The following is a 20,691-nucleotide window of genomic DNA, read 5'->3' on the forward strand; positions in this document are numbered from 1 at the left end:
ATGAAAAAATTGCAATGAATTCCAATTACACGACTTTATGTATTTAGACCGATAATCATGTAAACTATATTTTTTAGAGTAAATTAAGCTATTTAGAGGCCAAGCATATGGAGCCAAAAATGGTAAAAAAATATTAAGAGGTCAGGGTATATAAATTTTGGACATTGTAATTGATTGCAATAATAGACAATATAAATGTAATGTAAAACAAATTTAGATTTGAAAATATTATACAATATTTTTGTATATGATTGATAAACTCAAAGATCTGTCAAACCAAATCTCTCCATCATTAACGCTATTATGAAACATATCTCATACAATATTTTCCTTAACAGATTTTTACTAATAAAAATATCGCTATAGATATATTATTTTTAATTATTTTATAGGAATTATTGAACCATAGCCAAAACATGTTTCATCAATTATCTGCTCTTAACACTTCATCAACTGCCTGGAGAGTGAAAGTACGAGTAACGAGAATGTGGCCGTCACTATCATCAACTGATACGTTGAAGGCATACAATCTTATATTGTTTGATGCTTATGTAAGTTTTATATAAATGTATAGTCGGACATCCGCATATTATTGTTATTAACAACCAATGATGCTCATGAGTATTTCGATATTTTCTTAACAGGACAGTCATGTACCATCATTCGTGTATGCTAAGGACTGGAAAGCAATTTCCAGTATTTTAGTTGAAGGAGGCGTGTATGTTATATCGAATTTTCATGTACGGGAAGCTCTTGGATCTTTAAGGCCTACACATTCAAGAATTATGATACAGTTTTCACAACTCACAACCTTTGAGAAAATTGATGTCGATGATTTCATGATACCTCTTCACAAGTTTGAGATAGGTGACATGAACAATTTGTTTTGTGTTGACATGGAGATAATTTGGCTCCACCTTTCTCAACATGTCAATAAAGCTATCTCATTTATATTTTCTAAATTTAATTGATATGTATTAATTCTATTGTAATTAACTGTATATGTACTAAAATTTAAATTAATTTTGGTAGATATCATTGGTGTTGAGGATTTTGAAAGAGTAAAGTCAATCAAAATAATCTATGGTGACAAAGATATTGTCAAGTTCAGAATCACTGATGGGAGGTAGGTTAAAAATATGTGAATATCCTAATTCTCTATCTGGGATAATAGTGGGTTAAAGTATGATTGTTTACATCGGATTTAATACATATATTCATATATGGTTAGTGTTTGGGCTGATATGGCGAAAGATATTGACAGATTGTATAGCCAAGTTATGGAGGAACCAATTATAACAATTATAACAAGTACTAAGATGAAGATTTTCAGGAGTAAGTTCTATGATCTCAAAAAAACGTCAAACACGATATACCTGTCCATTGTTTATGAAATTACCAATATACAATGGTGTACTATATATATATTTTAAAAATTGTCTTTGCAGACACTATCTACTTCAGTACGCTACCATCATCAAAAGTGTATTTCAATCTGGATAACGATTTAGTTCACTCAATGCGCCAAAGGTATAGTTTTCTTTGTACCATGCAATGAAATATACCGACCTTCTTACATAAAAACAGATTAATTATACTAAGGTTTGAAGTTGCTTGAATGTAATAACTGAGTCATATTTCATGTCATGTAGAGTTTCCAAAGTTTTTTTAGCACTGCTCATTAACCAGATGCTCATAATTATTTGTATGATCACAAAGAACTGAAGTTAGTGCATTCACTGTAGACTTGAGAATGAAGGCTACATTCCTCACCAGAATGTTAGACATACAACTGAATTTGTGAGTCATGTTCCACTGATCTAAATTGAACCAGTAATTGCGAACCCAACTCCTGAGTTACAATTTGTCACATTGCATGAACTAGGGTTAAAGACAAATATTGATGATGTCAAGGTTTTGCTTTTTTATCATTTATTTAAAATAGGCACCAAAGAATGTAGAAGATATATTATCATATTTTAATCCTGATATTTGAACGATGCAGAAAACTTTCCTATGTGCTGTGAAGATTACAGATGTGGAAGAGATTGCAAACTGGTGGTATAACAGCTATGCAAATTGCGACAATGAAGAGATTGAGCTTCCTGACAAGATAAAGTGTTTAATTTTTTACTATGCCCATATTTTTTTAAGTCCTATAAATTACATATTAATTACATAGATATGACAAGTGTTATATCATTGTTTGTAGGTATAGGATTATAGTAGTAATAGAGGTTGAATCAGCGGCATAAAACTTCATCCTCATGAATCGTGCAGCCCAACGTTTATTGTATAAGACAGCCACTGAACTTCTTTATGAGTACAAACTGGTGTGTTTTTTTTAATTTTTATATAAGTAGTTGTTAAGTATTAGATTAATAGTAGATTAAATAATTCTGTGTAGTGATGGATTTAATTGTTTTTGGAGTTGTAGTGTGAAACTTATATTCTATATCCAGAATGCATAAGAAAGATTGTTGGAAAATAGGTTACTCTCAAAATAGAGATCAATGATGGAAATATTCAGATCAAGAGCAAATTTTTTACCGCACCTGATGTATATTCTGATTCTGGGTGTTTATCATCAACTAATAATGCAGATACAATTAGCTCTTCTTCTAACAATTGACCTGTAAGTGTACAAACTAATGTCTTTTATTTTCAATAAACAATTAAAATTTGTAAATGGTTTATTGAAATGCTTAATTGATCTTTGTATTTTACAGGAAAAATGAATATGGCACAATTACAGGAACAGAAGAGCAACCAAATGGCGATTTTCAATTACACTCATGGATTTTTTTGAAGTTCGTCTTCAAATACTACATGTTTTGTTTTTTATCGTATTTTTATTTAAGTTTTTTTTTTCATCTAATAAATTTGATAAACTATTTCTTAGCGGAGATTTCCTGGAATTTTCGATCCAACATTGTGTTCCTTTTAATGATAAAAGCTAACGGTAATCTGATTATTTGTGATTTTACTATCACTGTTAATTTTAATTTGATATAACATTTTATATGTATAATAATATCTTGGCTAAAATCTTTATACAACCTTGCAGTCTAAACTATTCCAATAGTTTTAGTGATTTAAAAGTTTACAATTTTTTACAAAAGACACATCTCTATAACTTTTTACAAAAGACACATCTCTTCAATACTCTTTTATTTATTTTCTACACCTTTTTGCAAAAGACACATCTCTACAACTTTTTGCAAAAAACACATTTGTTCAACTCTTTTGTTTATTTATAAATTCCAGAAATCTTTTTACCATTTGTGATAGCTTTATTTTGTAATCATATATAGTCAACAACTGTTTTATACATCTAAGTATAATGGAACATGTTGAGCGTGTATGGCAATTTCCTCCTAATGGTTGGGTGAAGATCAATGTGCATAATGAATTTATTCAAAATGTTCCAGAAGGCCATAATAGAAATGGTATTGGTGTTGTTGTAAGAGATGCAGGAGGTCATCTCCTCAGACTGACTTACGGCACAATTCCAGGCCTTACAAATCTGAATTTACAGTTATGGGCTATTGTACTAGGCATGCGCTGTGTATTCCAGGATTCATACGAGCGTGTTATCATCGAAACCGCATATCGTGAATGCAAGTATCACAAAGAAGAAGGAATTACACCACATATTAGACATACATTCAGACTTATTCTGTCAAGGCTTAATGATAATAATATCCGTTATGAACTTAATTTGGTTCACCCTCGTAGGAATGCAGTTGCGTGTCATTTGGCAACACTTGGCAAACAGAATTCACATGACCTTCGAACATTTTATAGGCCTGTTACAGATATACAGAATTTCCTAAACATAGATTTAGGTATTGGGCAAGACCAAGCTAGATTTCAAGACATTGAGGGTGATGATCCCGAACCAGCAATCGATGGTCAGGTTGTTCAAGCATAAAAAATCTTTGATCTTATATAAATTTCATGTATATAGTTTGTTTCAGTTTATGTAAATTGTACTGTGATATAATGTATGTAAGGAAAACATATATGCAGATAGAAGTAACTGTTGTGAAATGTATATATATAGATTTAATAATATATAACTAAATAATTACCCAATTTTTATCCGCCCAAATGGTAGTTTTCATTTATATTTATTTTTGCTAATTTGAACAATCATGATATTTGTATTCTGTGATGTGTTTTTAAAGAAGATGTTGATGATTTTATATTAATCAATTTATAAAAAGCCTAAATTTTATGTACAATACATTTTATAAAAAATGGCAATGGTTTATCCATGGTGAATTTATTAAGAAAATAGTAAATGGCATACAAAATTGAAAGGTAATTAAGATTTATGTAATAAAATGCATTGTTCAAAATTTAATTTATGATATATCTTTAATAATAAAGTCGTATTTAGGCGGACATGTAAATAACTACTATTTCAGTATGCATTTGTTTGAATGTTTTATTTTTAATAACCTAAAATTAATTCACTATTTAGTGTTTAAGAATAATTTATGTGAAATTCACCACTTTTTAGGCGTATAACAATAATTTGTGTGATATTATCATAATTAAAAATTTAATGTTTTCCCACGTTTGTAGAACATTTATTAATTCGAGGATAAAGATTGAACTAATCGGCAAAAACTGGCTATTTGATTTCACAAAAAATTCGTTATTTTATAAATGTTGCAAAAACATTAACATATATTAATGTTAATGTAATGAAATTGTAAAAATTGCAGAATTTTTTTTTCATTTCGCATATTTTAAAATCTACTATTTACACACACACAAACACACACACACACACATATATATATATATATAGTAGGCTGGATAAAAAAGAAAAACTAAAGGATATATTTTTAAAATAAATACTTATAAATTAAAATTTACATCACCCAATATTCCTGCAATTTAATTTTGTATAATTTGAATGTAATCAGGATTCTTGGAATCTTCATTAGTTCACACAATATGAAATGTAATGATATTTTATAAAAAAATTGGTCCAAATAATACCTACTTATAATTATCATAATTATATATCTTAATAAAAAATATGGCCACTGAACAGTGAATTCTAAAATAATTTCTAACTCCATTTTATATATAATATATAATAATCAGTTTGTAGATTGGACATTAATAAGTTCTGTTTCTTGGACATATAAAATTTATGGTACTACAAAAATTTAAGTATGGTAACTGACATATCAATATGTACCATGATTCATATGAATATATTATAGAATCAATATGTAAAAAAATATTATTCCTTTCATATGTGTTCTTATTATTAGTTTAAAAAAATCAATTATCATTAACATCATACTTATCATATGCTACTTGATAATCTATTTGTAATAATGAAATTACAAAATATCTGTCATTTGGATGTAAATTGATTGTAAATATCAACTGCAATCAATTATCATTTCTATTATATATATCACATAGCGGATTTTTATGGTTTTGATTTATAAGAACCTAATTATAAATATATGAGCAGCTATTATCATTGGCATATACAACACTTCAATTTAAATAGCTTTCTTTCAGGTAATTTTTCTTCGAGTTTTGTTGTTTATTCTATAAGATTTCCATGTTCTAACGTTTGATCTTTGTTAAACATGCTATTTGATATATATATATATATATATATTTTACATCTCATTATTTGACAGTCTTTTCTGTATATTTGAAGAAAAGATGTATGACAGTCTGTCCTCTATTGATTAAGCAAGATTGACCGCCCGTGTCTACTGCCTTGCTACTGACACATTGCACGAGGTGGCCAACCCGCGTCGTCACGTACTACATGGAAGATCAAGGTTCGTATAACCAGAATGTGGTCATCCACTTCTGCATCCAAAGAAGGAAAAGATGCTCTGAAAGGATACAACTTGCTTTTGCTTAATGATGATGTTAGTTTTTAAAATTTTCACTAATTGTTTATATGTTGCCATTATACATTAGTTTAAGTAGAAATCTAAAGAAATTTATTTATTATAGGACTTTCATATGCATGCTTTTGTATATGCTGATAATTGGAGATCTGTTGGCCAAAATATTGTTGAAGGAGATGTTTACGTTATAACCAATTTCTATACAAGAGAGGCAAATGGAACAATGAAGCCTACCACCTCGAAATATCTTATAAAATTTTCTAATTCTACGTCAGTTCAGAAGTTAATAGGCGATGACTTTATTATACCGAGACACAAATTTGAATTTGTTGACCTTGGTGAACTGTTTAGTATTGCTTCCGCATATGAAAATGCTGAAAGCCCAGAATTTGCTATAGGTCATAATACTAAGATTTCTTGCATAGTATATTTTTTTTGTGCTGTTCTTATATTTGTGCTACCATTTTTTACATTTATGCAGATATCATTGGTGTAGTGGAGGATTTTGAGCCTGTGATATTGATAGATACCATATTTGGAAAGAGAGATATTGTGAAATTTTGAATTACTGATGGAAGGTTAGTTATCACTCTAAATAGTAAATCTCATTCAAATCTTGCATTTAAATTGAAGAAGATTCTACTTATAGATATATTCCATCTTAGGTACTCCCACAAGGTTAGTGTTTGGGGACAACTTGCTGTGGAGACCAATAAGAATTATGAGAAGGCTAAAAAGGATCACATTATCATTGCAATCGTCACAAGCTCCAAACTTAAAATATATAAGAGTAACCTTTTCAAAATCATTGCTCTAATATAATTAATCTAGCTGAATCATTTTGTCAAGGACTATTTAACCTTTAATCAGAAAATTCTACAAGTTCAGTCCAAATTAGTACACTTCCTTCGTCAAAGATCTACTTCAATTTAGAAAATGATTTTGTTAATGAAATGAAGATCAGGTATATATTTATGACTATCTATCCGCTTACATTATATTGAAACATTTACCAATTTTTATCAAATGTTCTTTACTAATAAGTTAACATGTTCTCAATGATCTAAGGCTACAGGAAGAAGGTTACAAACCAGCTCCCAACACACAAGGTTCTTCCATTTCAAGTTCACAAGTTCATGTTATTGAAACTATAACAGTGCAACAGCTCAGCCATAAGACTAATTCTGATGACTTGGAGGTGATAAAATTATGTTTTTAGTTTTACTTTACTTTTTTTCTAAGTTAGAATCTATAATTACTAAAGTAAGTGATATGCTGAGAATTACGCAGAAAACATTTATGTGCTCCGTCAAAATATCCGTTGTAGAAGAATCCGAAAACTGGTGGTATTTAAGCTGCATAAAATGTGAGGAAGATGCGTACAAGTATGAAGGAAGGTAAAAATGTTTCAAATGTAGTTATATTATGCCGGTGCCTGTGAAGAGGTATTGTACAATAAATAATTATGCATAGGTTATTTATTTTAATGCTGAGTTTAATATATGTTCTCTGCGTCTAACCAATCAGATACAAGATTGTTGATCTTGCTAGTGATTCCAACGAGGATTTTAACTTTGTACTAATGGACAAGCCTGTGAAGCGTATGGTTGGCCAAACTGCAACCAAGATGATACTGGACAATCCTAAGGTAAACATAATGACTGTTTAAGTAAACTAACATTCCTAACACATTTTTCCAGTTTCAATATAGTTTATCAATGCTTAAAATAAAATTAATGTGTAGACTGAAGATGGCTATCCCAAGAAAATCAAAGACATTTCTGGAAAGGAAGTTATATTTGTCATTCAGATAACTGACGACAATGTGAAGTTGGAAAGCCAAATCTATAAGGTCATTGACTGTTTTGATAAATATTATTCAATCTCTTCTCCTTCTGATGCTACAATGGATGGTTTGATGTATCAAGTTCTTCTGAGGTAAACAGAGGACATATTAATGTTGTTAATTACCTGTTTAAGGTATTCATTCTCCTAAATTATTTCTTCTTCTACTTAGAATATGGTTGATCTATCAAATCATTCTGAAACTCCCAGCTTTGTTCACTCCACTTCGAAGAAAATAAAAATGGTATGATGCCTTTTTTTATAAGGTTTTATTCTTCATAGTTGATAATGGAATTTTCTTAAAGATGCTACAATTTTTTTTAAACAGGAAAAGTGAAAGAGGATGATGAATTCTTCGTCGGATTTGTCAACATTGCAGCATTTGTTTCAATTAGAAGGAACTATCTTTAGTTCGTAATAAGTTCTATTTGCTTTCCCAATAAGAAGATTGCTTTGATTTGCTTTTCAAACTTATTTCTTTTTAATATTATCATAATTTCGTAATTTGATGCGGATTCTTTGAGTAATGGAAGTTTTTCTTTAAGATATCAAGATTTAATAATCCATTTATTTGGTATTTGTTTTACACTGCATATTTGACGTAATAGAGTAAGATCAACAATAATTGTCTTTGCCAACAAATAAATTGCTCTAAGTTATAACATCCCAGACCTCTTCTTTTTATAAGAGGATCTGCCACGTATTGATTAACTAATTCATAATGGAAGAATATATGTTTCTCTGTTGAATATTATTAGTTGTAACGGAATAATTCCAATATGTGGTCAATAATCCACACAATTTATTAAACTTGCTTTTATTGCTCCATTTTATCCGAATACTTATACTTATATAGTTTTTGTCTAATTAGTCATATTTTTCTAATCTCCGTATACAACATATAAAGAAGTGTACAAAAGCTAAGAATCTGTTATATACTTATATAGTGTTTGTGTAAAATAGTAGTTTCTCTTACCATTATTATGTAAGAGTTCAAAAGTTTGGTCATGTATCCACACAATCTATTGATCTTGCTTTTACTGTTCCTTTTACATGTATACTTATATAGTGTTTATGTAAAATAGTATTATTATGTTAATCTCTGTCAATCATAGAAAATTTGGTGTAAAAAAATTGAGAATGACATATATCTTTAACTCTATGATGTCCAGACTTTAAGATCAATACGATAGACACGTTATATTATTTTTACATTTTACATATAGCTTATGACTTTATATTTTTTGGTAGTTAATCAGAAATTGTAAACATATGATAAAATAATCATCAAAATACATATATTCCATTTTAGGTGTCAAAATATACTCATAATTTTAAATTTATATAATATAGAAAGAAAGATAAATTACAACAATAGAATTTCCAACTACTCTGCAAAAATATAAAAACAAAGATAAAATAATCCAAGTTAATGCCGGTAATTAAATTCCAACAAAGCGTGCCCGTCACGATAAAGTAGTTACACAACCATAATAACGTAATATGTTATAAAAATATGATGAGAAGGAAAAGCAGTAGTCTGACACATTAACAGAACTGAAAAAACATAGTCTTAAAGTGACTTATGTGGGAAAAACATCTCAAGGCCTATGTGGGAAAGTCACTAGAAAAACTGTTGCCTGATCTTCTTCCAACAATTCGAAGACAACTGTTTCATGTAATGAGATATGATTGTCTCTAGCAAACTGATTTCAGCCACTTGAAAACCTATACTTTTTTTGTGATTTGACAACACCGACATACCAACTCCCGGCAGCAGTTCTCAAATTTACCATGTCACCAGCTTTCCATTTGCCATTTGGTGGTTCAATGTAGCTCGGGATATACTACAATAGAGATGTAAAAAATAAGTACAAGTCAAAGTATTAAAAAAACTTGGGCAACTGTGTTATAAAATTTTGTAAAATATTTTTGTACCACTCCATGAGATGTGTTGTCCACATTGGATGTTGTCATAACATGGGTAAAATTCATGTTCTCATTGTTGTGAACATCAACTTCCAAGTTAACAGGAAGTTAAACAGGTTCCTGAGCAATCTCCATCTCTGACTCTGTAGTATAAATAACAAAAAGTTAAAAAAAATTAACCGAATATGTAAGTTTAAAAATAATTACATGCTTTTTAAAGTACATATAACCTGAACTTGCGGAATCTTCATCAAGCAACATTGCTTCCACATTTGAATTGTCAAATATCATAACAAAAAAGTTTCCTTCACCAAAGTAGGTAAACAAAACTTTCTCAGTCTCGCTCAAACCATATTCTCGCACAAGATCTTCAAGGCCATACATTTTTTTCTCAGTTTTGGAACACGTTCCTTCGTATCGACTTCCATTTCTCATGTAGAATTGGACTTTAGGTGGTAGCAGTTTCCCAAATGCTCTCCAGAAATGTGCAGGAATTGGCTATCAAAGATGAATTAAGTACCAGCTTTAACATTTTACTAATAAATGGATAAATTACTAAAGTACACAGAATTATAGCTTCTGTATAAATGGATATGGCCGATAACACTGTAATATACTTTCTTTAACTAAATATCGGAAACATAAAATAGCTGACTTCGACAGAAAATACGTTTCTTACAATTTCTCCAATTTGAAATGCAGGATTGTTAAGAAACACCAGGAACTTCCATCCTATACCAGTCATTAAATCTGAAAAAACATATCATTCATAAGAAACTTTATTTTTATCATAGTAGTCCAACACGATTTTTATTAAGTTTGTGTATACTACCTTGATCATAGAAAGTGCCGCGTGGAATTGTCTTATTCTTGAAGTATATAACCTCGCAGAGGTCATCCTTCAAACAATTCACAAAGAATTTCCCGTTGCCCTTATAAGAGTAAATCACATTGGAACCGAACAAACCTCGACAATGAATGTTGAACTCTTTCATATTACAGAGAGACTGTTCCGACTTCTTGAAATTCACATATGTTTCATGTCCATTAGCAAGTACAAGAATTACTTTACTTGGAATAGATTCTCGAAGACTATTAACGAAGTTATCAGGTAGTTTTTGGAAATTGACAGATTTGTTTACACATTAGTACTTTTAAATTATACAATATTATTAAACTTTTCAAGCATGCAATAAGATAAAATGATAGTAGAATACACATTAGCATTATATTAGTAAATTATACCATTTCACGAAGGTCTCTGTCATCACGTGGGAGAGTTACAAAGAACGATGAATTTTCCTCGCTAAAGTACCTAAGATGATGTAATTTTGTATAAAGAGCACACATAATATGTAGAGTTAAAAATGATGAATATACTATAGTACATTACAAGGATTGATAGAAAATTTTAGTTTACCATCTCTGAATCTTTCAAGGTTTGCATGTTTGCACTACGGAAATGAGTATTTCCACTCATAGCTGCAATATAAACAAGCAATACAGCTGATATAAAATGATAATAATTGTATGTCGGAGTCTCTGTAACCCTATCATCACCTAATTCATCTAAAAAGTAGCAAGACTGTTCTGATGTTTACTTTCCAGAAAAAATGTACTAAATTAAGTGTAAATTAAGTAGCAAGAATGAATAACACATTCGAATCATTATACCCAGTGGAACAAACTTAACTTTGAAAATCCGTCTATGGTATCACGACTGAAGAAAATAGAGTAGACCAAGATAATGTGACTTAAATACTAAAGGCCATTATATTCGCCATTACTAAATTATCGAAATTGTACACCAAGTATGACAATAAGTAATGTACAATTACAGAAGAGTATCGCATATCAAATGACCTGGCCATGATTTTAAACAAAATAAAAAACTAAAATTGTGAATTCATATACCAAATTCTACATACCTCGATGTTTACTACTTCTAAAATTAAACATCAATTTGCTCTGCTTCTCACATTGTGCAGAGACTACTAAAAAAATGATAAATCGGGCACCGAGTATAACAAGTAATGTACAATTAAGGAAGAGTATCGCATATCAAATTCCTTGACCTTAATTTTAAACTAAATAAAAAATTACGACTGTGAATGCATATACCAAATTTTACATACCTTCATGTTTACTACTGCTAAAATAAAACATCAATTTGCTCTGCTTCTCAAATTATGCGGATACCACTAAAAATAACCCGATCGGATGAAGTCTTTACATGCATCAATTAAGATCAATACAACTTGAATTACTATCTCAAGTATCATACAGATCAGACCGCACACGTTAGATAAACTACTAAAAATAACCGATTGGGACAATTGAAGCGTACAACCAGAACTTCAAATTAAACAAACAGTAATAGAGGATTGGGGAATTAGTACCGTAGTGTAGATTATCTGACTATGAAAGTTAATTGAGCTTGGTATGAGGATTGGTAGAGCAGCAATCGACCTTCTCCGCCGGAGGTTTGAGCAGCAATCGAGAGAAACGGCCGGAGTCCTATATCTGCATGCAACCCCTTTTCTACATTAGACAGAAGTAATAAATTCAACTAATTTCGATCTATGTCCTTTTTATGAATCAATAAATAAATTTTTATTGTATCACTAAATAATTTATAACTAATTTAATTTAATTACGTAATAAATCAAATGAGATATGTTGAAAATATTTGAATTTTGCATAATTCTTAGAATAAATTTAAAATTATATAAGTTGTGGATGGAATGTTGTGTTAGCGGAGAAAAAAATATTGATTAACAATTTTATAATAAAAATATATTACATAATTTTTGAAAATTTCAAAAAATAAGACTTTGACATTTTTTATAAGCAAGACTTTGACATTTTTTAGAATACAATGAAAATTATATGAGCTGTGGACGAATTTTAGTGTTTGCGAAAAAAAATTATTTTTTCAAAATTTTGTAATGAAAATATGTTACGTAAATTTTTACAACTTTAAAAGTTAAGACTTTTGCATGTTTTTTAAGTAAGACTTTGACATTTTTAAGAATACAGCTAAAATTATATGAGTTGTGCAAGAAATTTTGTGTTAGCGGACAAATTTTTTTTTTCATAATTTTATAATGAAAATATTGTACTACTTCATTTCACTTTTGATATCTATAAACGATAAACGGGGACAGATGCATGAAAAAGAACGAATGCAGTTGGTTAAATATAATAATATATTTAAACGTTAAACGAGGACGAATGCATAAAAAACGGAAGCAGTTCGTTAAATTTAACAATATATTATTTTTCTTTCTTAATTAGGTTCATAAAATAATTTAATATGCTTATATTAATTTAATAAAACTTGGAAAAATAATCGTAAAAGTTTAAGAAAATAAAAAAACCCGTTTACGTAGCACGGGCATATTACTAGTTTGAAAAAGTTTTATTCCGTTTAGTCTAAGTGAATTTTACTAATTGGGGTATAATTTGGTATACCCATTTTTTTGGTTGGTTTGTTTATCCTCATTTATGACTGTTGAATCTTTTTAATAAAGTGATCAGGACTGTTAGATTCAAATACTAAAAGAATATATACTATGCTCTCAGGTTCGAATCCCGCCAACAATAAATATTTTTATTATTATTTATACACTACCAAAACTCCCAGGTTCGAATCTCACAAACATCAAATATTTATATTATTATTTATACACTACCAAATATTTAGGTTCAAATCCCGCCAACAACAAATATTTATATTATTATTTATAAATATACTATCAAGATAATGATCCAAAAAATTATTATAATTTTAAATAATATAAAAATATTAATGAAGACCCGTGCATCGCACGTGTTGTAAGTCTAGTAAACAAATAAAAACTGACAACAGGGATGCACCTGAAGTTCCGGGGACAGAGCGGAAGTTCTGGGGATAGAGCGGTATCGCGTGTACTACACATGCATCTCATTGACGAGAGTCGAGTTGTCCATTAATAATTCATATATATTTTTTATTCGACGATATTGAAGTATTATTTATAGTTTTATAAGGTAAATCGTGATTAAATACTAATTATTTTTTTATCTTTTAATACACACTCATGTTCTATAATTATCTTTAATATATATAAATTTTTCAAGTCGAGTTTTAATATTTTTAACTTTTTTTAAATTATTGAGAGATCATAACTTTAGAAACCAAACATGATTTTTTAAATTATCTATGTTAGAACTTTTAACATTTTATTTAGATTTAATTTTTATAAATTTCAAGTTATTTAATGGTGTTATCAAAATGTGAAGAATCGGGGACGAATAGATCGTGAACATTTTTTGATAATTTACTTATGAAAATTCAATGTTAAATTTAGAAATATAAACAAAATTTCTAAATAATTATATTAATAATAAATGACAAGAAAAATTTACTAATAAAAATATTCAAGTGATTATCTAATAATTTATTATTTATAATATCTATAAATTTTATACGAGCTGAGTTGAGTTGGCCAATTTTGAACCGAGTCCGAGCCGATTAAGAGGTGAAAGAGCGGAGTCCGAGCTAGACAGATAAAAAATCGGCTTAATTCGTTCACTCATCTGAGTTCATTTTCATGTTCAAGATCGGCTTGGAAACAATCCGAGATGAGTTCACCTAAACATGTCAGATCCCAAGTTTTGTTCAATAACGACTTGTTTATTTGCGCCCCATATGTACCACAATATTAGCTAATTTAATAATATTATATTCTATATATAATTTGGAGTAAGGGATTTTTGTGGTATGGTCGTATGATTTGGTCGTTTAGGTTGCTCGAGCTAAAGTATATGTATAATATAGACTATATCTATTTCATTTATTATATTATTCTATTATAATATCTAATAATCTAAACAAACACAATAGATAATTAATTAAGAAATTGAACTGTAATTATATATTCTTAAAAGATATAAAATAATATTAAAGTATTATATATTATATATATAATACAACAATAATTATCTTAATATAATTAACAATTAACAAATCATTCATAATCGGGTTAAAATAGTATCATTTTTTTTTAAATATTGAAATGGGTAAGTTTGATTTAAAAAAATTTTGAATATATAATTTTAAGTTGTATCTTATAAAATAAGGAAAATATTTAGATTATATTTAGGTATAAATATTGCATTTTTCTATTTTAATTTATAAAAAAAGAAAAATTACAGATTGTCTTTAAAAAAATTAAAGTATATGAATCCTATAAAATATAAAAACGAGAAATAAATCTAATAATAATAATAAATCTATTAAAATTCGAAATTGAAATAAAAATATAATAAAATACTTTATAGAATATATTTATTTCATTTATTCTATTATTTTATTATAATATTTGATAATCTGTATAACAAACAAAATAGATAATTCATTAAGAAATTGAAGTATAATTATATATTCTTAAATAATATAAATAATGTTAAAAGTGTTCTATATATAATACAAGCTACAATTATCTTAATAAAATAAATATAAGTAATAATTAACTAATTATTTGTTAATCGGGTTAAAGTAGTATTATTTTCTTAAAAAAATTGGAATGAGCAAGTTTGATATATATATATATTCATTTTTAATGTGTGGGTTTGTTCCCACACACAAAATCTCTATTTTCTCCCAGATCTGTTTGGCTGTGTCACAGTTGACAATGTTGTTGTACATTACATTGTCAAGTGACTCTATCAGAATTAATTGCAAGCCACTAATCCAGAGAGACTTTCTCTTTTTCAGTTTCAGTGTATTTTGAGAGGTCTTTAGGGGCATAATGAGTAGGGATGACCATTTCTCCATCTGTAGATTTCTCAACCCTTTCCATGGGAGTGAAAGGATCATTCTTGAGAATCTGGATATATAATGGGTTGGTCATCCTTATGAACAACATCATCTTTTTTTCCAAAGTGTGTAGTTGATTCTATCAAAGGCTGGTATTTTGATACTGCTTATCTTTTGTGCACTCATACTTCCAAGATCTTTATTTGATTCCTTTCAAATTTTGCTCTGATACCACTTGTTAGATATTAAGTGCAACACAAAGGGGGGTGAATGTGTTTTCTTGATTTTTCGCATTTTTAAAACTTATTAGGATATGGTGAACAAAGCAGCTTATAATTTGTAAAGATATATATTATGTTAGCAGAATTAAAACAACAAGCACAACAAACACAATATTTTAAAACTCACTTAATTTATATTAATTAAGTTTGTCTTACTACAAATTATGTGTTTTTAAAAATATAAGTGCTCAGCTTCTTTCTTGAGAGAGTACAAAAAAATTTAGATCTGTTTATTACTCCTAAAAATAAAGGACCAGTGTTTACTTTATAGATAAATAAACACGGGTTTACACATCATGCAATAAGATGTACTAAACCCTTTTCTAAGCTATCTCTCATTCTTTCTATTTTTGGCTCAGTATTTTTTTGCAAATATTGTAGGTCTGTGACCATCCTTTGTCAGTTAAATCTTGGCCCTTGATCTTGCACTCTTCAAACTGTTTTTGTAGACTTTTCAATCTAAGTGAATATATCATTTGTTGATTGATAATCTTGAATCTTTAACTTGTCTTTATTACTGTATTTGAGCATCATTTCGAGATCTCCAGTTTGTTCTATATAGAAGTGACATCTCGATAAGTATAATGACTTATCGAGATCTCTGAGTTCTCTATAAGTGTAATTGACTTGTCGAGTTGTAACGCCCCCAAACCCACCTTACCTGGATTTAGGTCGTTACGATACCATGCTCTGTACCTGCACAATTTATTCCATACATATAATATATTTTATTAAGGGATGGGACTCCATTCCCTACAATTCTCAAGATCTTCCATCACACTATCTTATTATTATTACATACCGAGAGTACAAGTCTTACAAATTTATTTATATAGGTGACTATGTCAACCCGATAATTATACTAGGTACTGTCTACTCCGAATTACACCTTGTAAGTGCCTTCCCTTTCAGAGCTCTGACTAACTGTTCATCATTTCCTTCCTCACACTTTACTGTTTAAGAATAATAATACAACACAAGGGTGAGCATAATATGCTCAGCAAGTATATCCAGTTCAACAATAAAATTAGGAATTTAGCAAAACTATTTAATACAAAGCGATAGGGAATGAGTGCAAAATATCAACAACATACATATAAATCATTTGTCAAATTTACTCACACAACAGTAGAATTCTCAAATTTGCAATGCTCAACTATTTATCAGAAATTGGTCATTTTGCACCTCGGTGCCACATCAATGCGATCAACTATCGCCAGGCACCTTCACCCGTGAACTTACACTTGCCCGATCACGGCTCGTAGTACAGCTCGCAAACATACATTAATATGGCCGACCTAAAAGGGGTTGACGTCTCAACCCTCGGCTACATGTGAGCCGATAAAGTATTTTATCCAAATAACCGCTCCGTCTCTGTCTTGACGGTTGTGCGAGTTATTTTCAATTTCCGCGGGTTAAACCGCGTTGACCAGTTAGGAGGAACTCATCCCAAAAAAAATCTCACACATTTGAATTATTTTAAAGAAAAACTGAAGATATCTTTCATAACAATAATAGTCCAGACCTGAACAATAGGTCGACTCTTTATAATGGAATCGAATAGAATTTACCGGTACGAACTATGTACCCGATGGTTAGCGAAAAAGGTGATTACCTCGAACAATTGAGGGAAATCAATTCCAAGGGAAAATTTTAATAACGCTGTTGTAATATACCAACGAGATGATTTTTAAATATCATGCTATATAGAGATAATTAGTTTGAATATAATATTTATATAATATTATAATAAAATCGTAGTCATGATTTGAAAAACCTTTAATTAATATAATACATACACCAATATATATATTTAGTATCAAAATATCATATATACTTTAAGTTGATCCGAACAATGGATCCAACTCGATGAGCAAGAATGTTCACACAACGATCGTAGTCGAGGTAATTAGGTGTATTTAACAACTTTAACCAGTAATAATAATAATAGTTTAATAATAATAAATATAATTGTAAGAAAACCGTTAATAAAATATTTTCACCAGTGGTTGCTATTTAAATTTTTAATTCCAAAAATATATTGAAGCTTGAAATCCATTGTTGAATATAACTATATATAATATAAATAAATTTTAAAAAAAATGACAATGTTTCAAATTAGAGTATCGAGTATAATTGCAGAAACTAGCAATAAATAATTTAAGAAACAAATTGACAAAAGTCCGGAATATATTGATGAAATAATAATGATTTCAAAAATAAGCAATATTAAGCAACACACTTTCAAAATAGATTAAGATAGAGACATAATATACTTGCCTGAATTTCCAGCTAAAATGCGCTCGCAATTTCCAGAAATAATATTTATCACCCTCTGTTTTAAGGTTCCTCTCACTGAATTTATTAGTTGCGGTTCTTCCGCCATTACTCTAAATATTCAGATTTATTTGACTTATTCGATGGATTCCTATTACGCGGAAAAATAATATATTTTAAATACCCATTATTAAAACGGATTCTTTACACCTGATTATTATATTCTTATACTCGCCTTTAATAATTTATTTTTAATGTTCTTTAATATATTTTCATCTTAACCATCATTTAATATTGTTTCCTATAAAAATTAATTTACCCTTAACATTTTAAACTTGTACTTGAATCCATTATTCTATTTTAAATTCTCTCTTTACACCTGATTATTATATTCTTATACTCGCCTTTAATAATTTATTTTTAATGTTCTTTAATATATTTTCATCTTAACCATCATTTAATATTGTTTCCCATAAAAATTAATTTACCCTTAACATTTTAAACTTGTACTTGAATCCATTATTCTATTTTAAATTCTCTCTCCAATATACTTTTATTTACTTTCTTTTTATAACAAAATTTTAAATTCCATACTCACTCCCTTTTAATATTTTATTACTTTCCTTTTATTATTCTTTCTATTTTCTGTTTTGACTTAATTCTACTTACCATTTTTGTTTTATCATTTTACTAATTTACCCTTGTCTCTTTCCCCTCAACCCTCGACTTCCATCACCACCACCTTCCTCCGCCGGCCGCTGCCGCGGGTTTCCGGCCACTTTCAAAACTCCGAACAAATCACACAAAAACATTACCCATGACCCGATCTACTAATTGCCCAAGCCCATTTTTCAAAAATTTAACTCCGAACAAAAATTCCGGCGAACCTTGAATTTTTCCGGTCGTCTCCTCTCTCTCTCCCTCCCCCCCGCTGCAACTGCCAAATACCACCACCACGTCGGTGATGGCTCCGCCGTCATCCCCTTCCCCTATACCAACATCACGCAACCACAACTCCCTCCTCTCAATTAACTCTCACCCACTCACCAAAATCTCTCTTCTCAATTAACTCTCACCCACTCACCAAAATCTCTCCTCTCCCCCTTTATTTTCATCGTCTCCGACCAACCACCCGCCACCAACGTCGTTGTCGCCACGGCCGGTGGTGGTCTATACCCGTACCCCCGTTTCTCCCGAAGCCAACAACAACAACACCCCAAACTCCTAATTTTTACTACCCTATTTACACTTATACGTACAACACAGAAAAAATCACTAAAGTCCAATACCAAGCCCGTTTATTTAACACTTTACTTCCTTATTAAATTAGATGCAAAATACATAACTTCAACACAAAAATAATTTTGGCACAAATTATTCTAATTAAATTGGAATCAATAGAATTAAATATAAATCCCTAATTGATTAACTACTATAAAGCCTTAATTAAGCAATTCTACCATATATAGAGATATCTAAAAAAATAAAATAAGAATAAAAGTAAATGAATTTACCTTATTTGAGAATTTGATCAAGCAACTTTCCTCAATTAGACTCCTCTCTCTCTTTTTTTTCCCAAAATTGCTTGAAACCAACAACACCCGAAAATCTCCTCTTGATCTTCAATTAACCCTTCTACTAACCTTGATTTCTCCTTTGATTTAATATATTTACATATATATTATATATCTCTTTAATACTTATATATTTATTGCTTGAAAAAAATGAAATATGTCCTCTCACCCAAACTATTTATAGCTCCTAGTAATTGTTAGAGAATGGTGTAGGACGTTCTAGAGAATGCTTCTGAAAATATCTCTATTATTTTATTATTTATCCTTGAAAATATTTTGGTTCTAGATTTATCCTAAAAAAATCTTAGTTTCTAGATTTCTCTCTACAAAATATCTTCCAATATTTTATTAGTATATTCTCAAAATATCTTCTCCCTCCCCCAAAATATCTTTATTAGTTTATTAGTAATTTACATCATATATAATTTCCTATAACTATCTCTCTCTAAATTCTTCCCTTCAAAATATCTTGTACAAAAATAAAAATATTTTCTATCTTAAAAATAGAGTTGTAAAAATAACTTTTCTCTAAATAAAATACAAATAAATAATCGAGTATACTATAGAATTTTAAAGAAAAATATTCGAGGTTAACTTATTGGAAAATATTTATAAAAAGAGACACTCTTTTTATAAAATATTTTATTTAAAAAAATGCTCTCTTTAAAGTTCGAAAATAATTTACATATTTTATTTCATACTTTCCATCAATACTTCCCAACAATAATGATTATGAGATATTTATTATTATTATTATTATTTTTCCGCTCCAACTAGAATTTCATTATTTCTAAAATATCCTTTGCTTAAAATATTATTATTATATATATCGCTAATATCTCGCAGATCCATATTTTAAAACCTCAATATCGCTCTCAATTATTTGAGAGTTTAGTTTGCTTGCTATTTTATGAATTATTTCACTCAATATAACTGTTTATTATTATTATTTTTTATTTTTTTTATAATTGTCTCAATAAACGCTATGGTTTAACTTGCCACTTAAATATTTGATGCATCGATTCTAAGCAATTATCTATTTATTTTCATGTCAAAACATAATTTAAATAGCATAAAGT

The 20,691-nt window shown here is 29.1% G+C and overlaps 1 protein-coding gene across 1 annotated transcript; it reads right to left on the bottom strand.

Annotated features, from left to right (window-relative positions):
• Window positions 1–9,369: 9,369 nt before the first annotated feature.
• LOC141724540 (uncharacterized) lies at window positions 9,370–10,752 on the bottom strand. The gene is made up of 5 exons (XM_074526711.1): window positions 10,510–10,752; window positions 10,357–10,427; window positions 9,908–10,175; window positions 9,687–9,820; window positions 9,370–9,595 (listed from the first exon to the last, which is right to left on the bottom strand). The coding sequence occupies exons 1-4, from the start codon at window positions 10,670–10,672 to the stop codon at window positions 9,786–9,788; spliced, it is 537 nt and encodes a 178-aa protein (XP_074382812.1). The 5' UTR covers window positions 10,673–10,752; the 3' UTR covers window positions 9,370–9,595; window positions 9,687–9,785.
• Between the last annotated feature and the right edge of the window lie 9,939 nt (window positions 10,753–20,691).

This window comes from Apium graveolens, chromosome 5, assembly GCF_009905375.1.
Source record: "Apium graveolens cultivar Ventura chromosome 5, ASM990537v1, whole genome shotgun sequence".
Taxonomy (NCBI): Eukaryota; Viridiplantae; Streptophyta; class Magnoliopsida; order Apiales; family Apiaceae; genus Apium; species Apium graveolens.

What these genes read in the sequence shown, in the direction of transcription:
- LOC141724540 (XM_074526711.1), bottom strand. Translation starts at nt 10,672, where the DNA reads ATGAAAGAGTTCAACATTCATTGTCGAGGTTTGTTCGGTTCCAATGTG. An exon ending in CGGCACTTTCTATGATCAAG is followed by an intron (nt 10,428 to 10,509) that starts GTAGTATACACA and finishes ATGTTTTTTCAG; the next exon opens with ATTTAATGACTGGTATAGGA. An exon ending in CATTTCAAATTGGAGAAATT is followed by an intron (nt 10,176 to 10,356) that starts GTAAGAAACGTA and finishes CATCTTTGATAG; the next exon opens with CCAATTCCTGCACATTTCTG.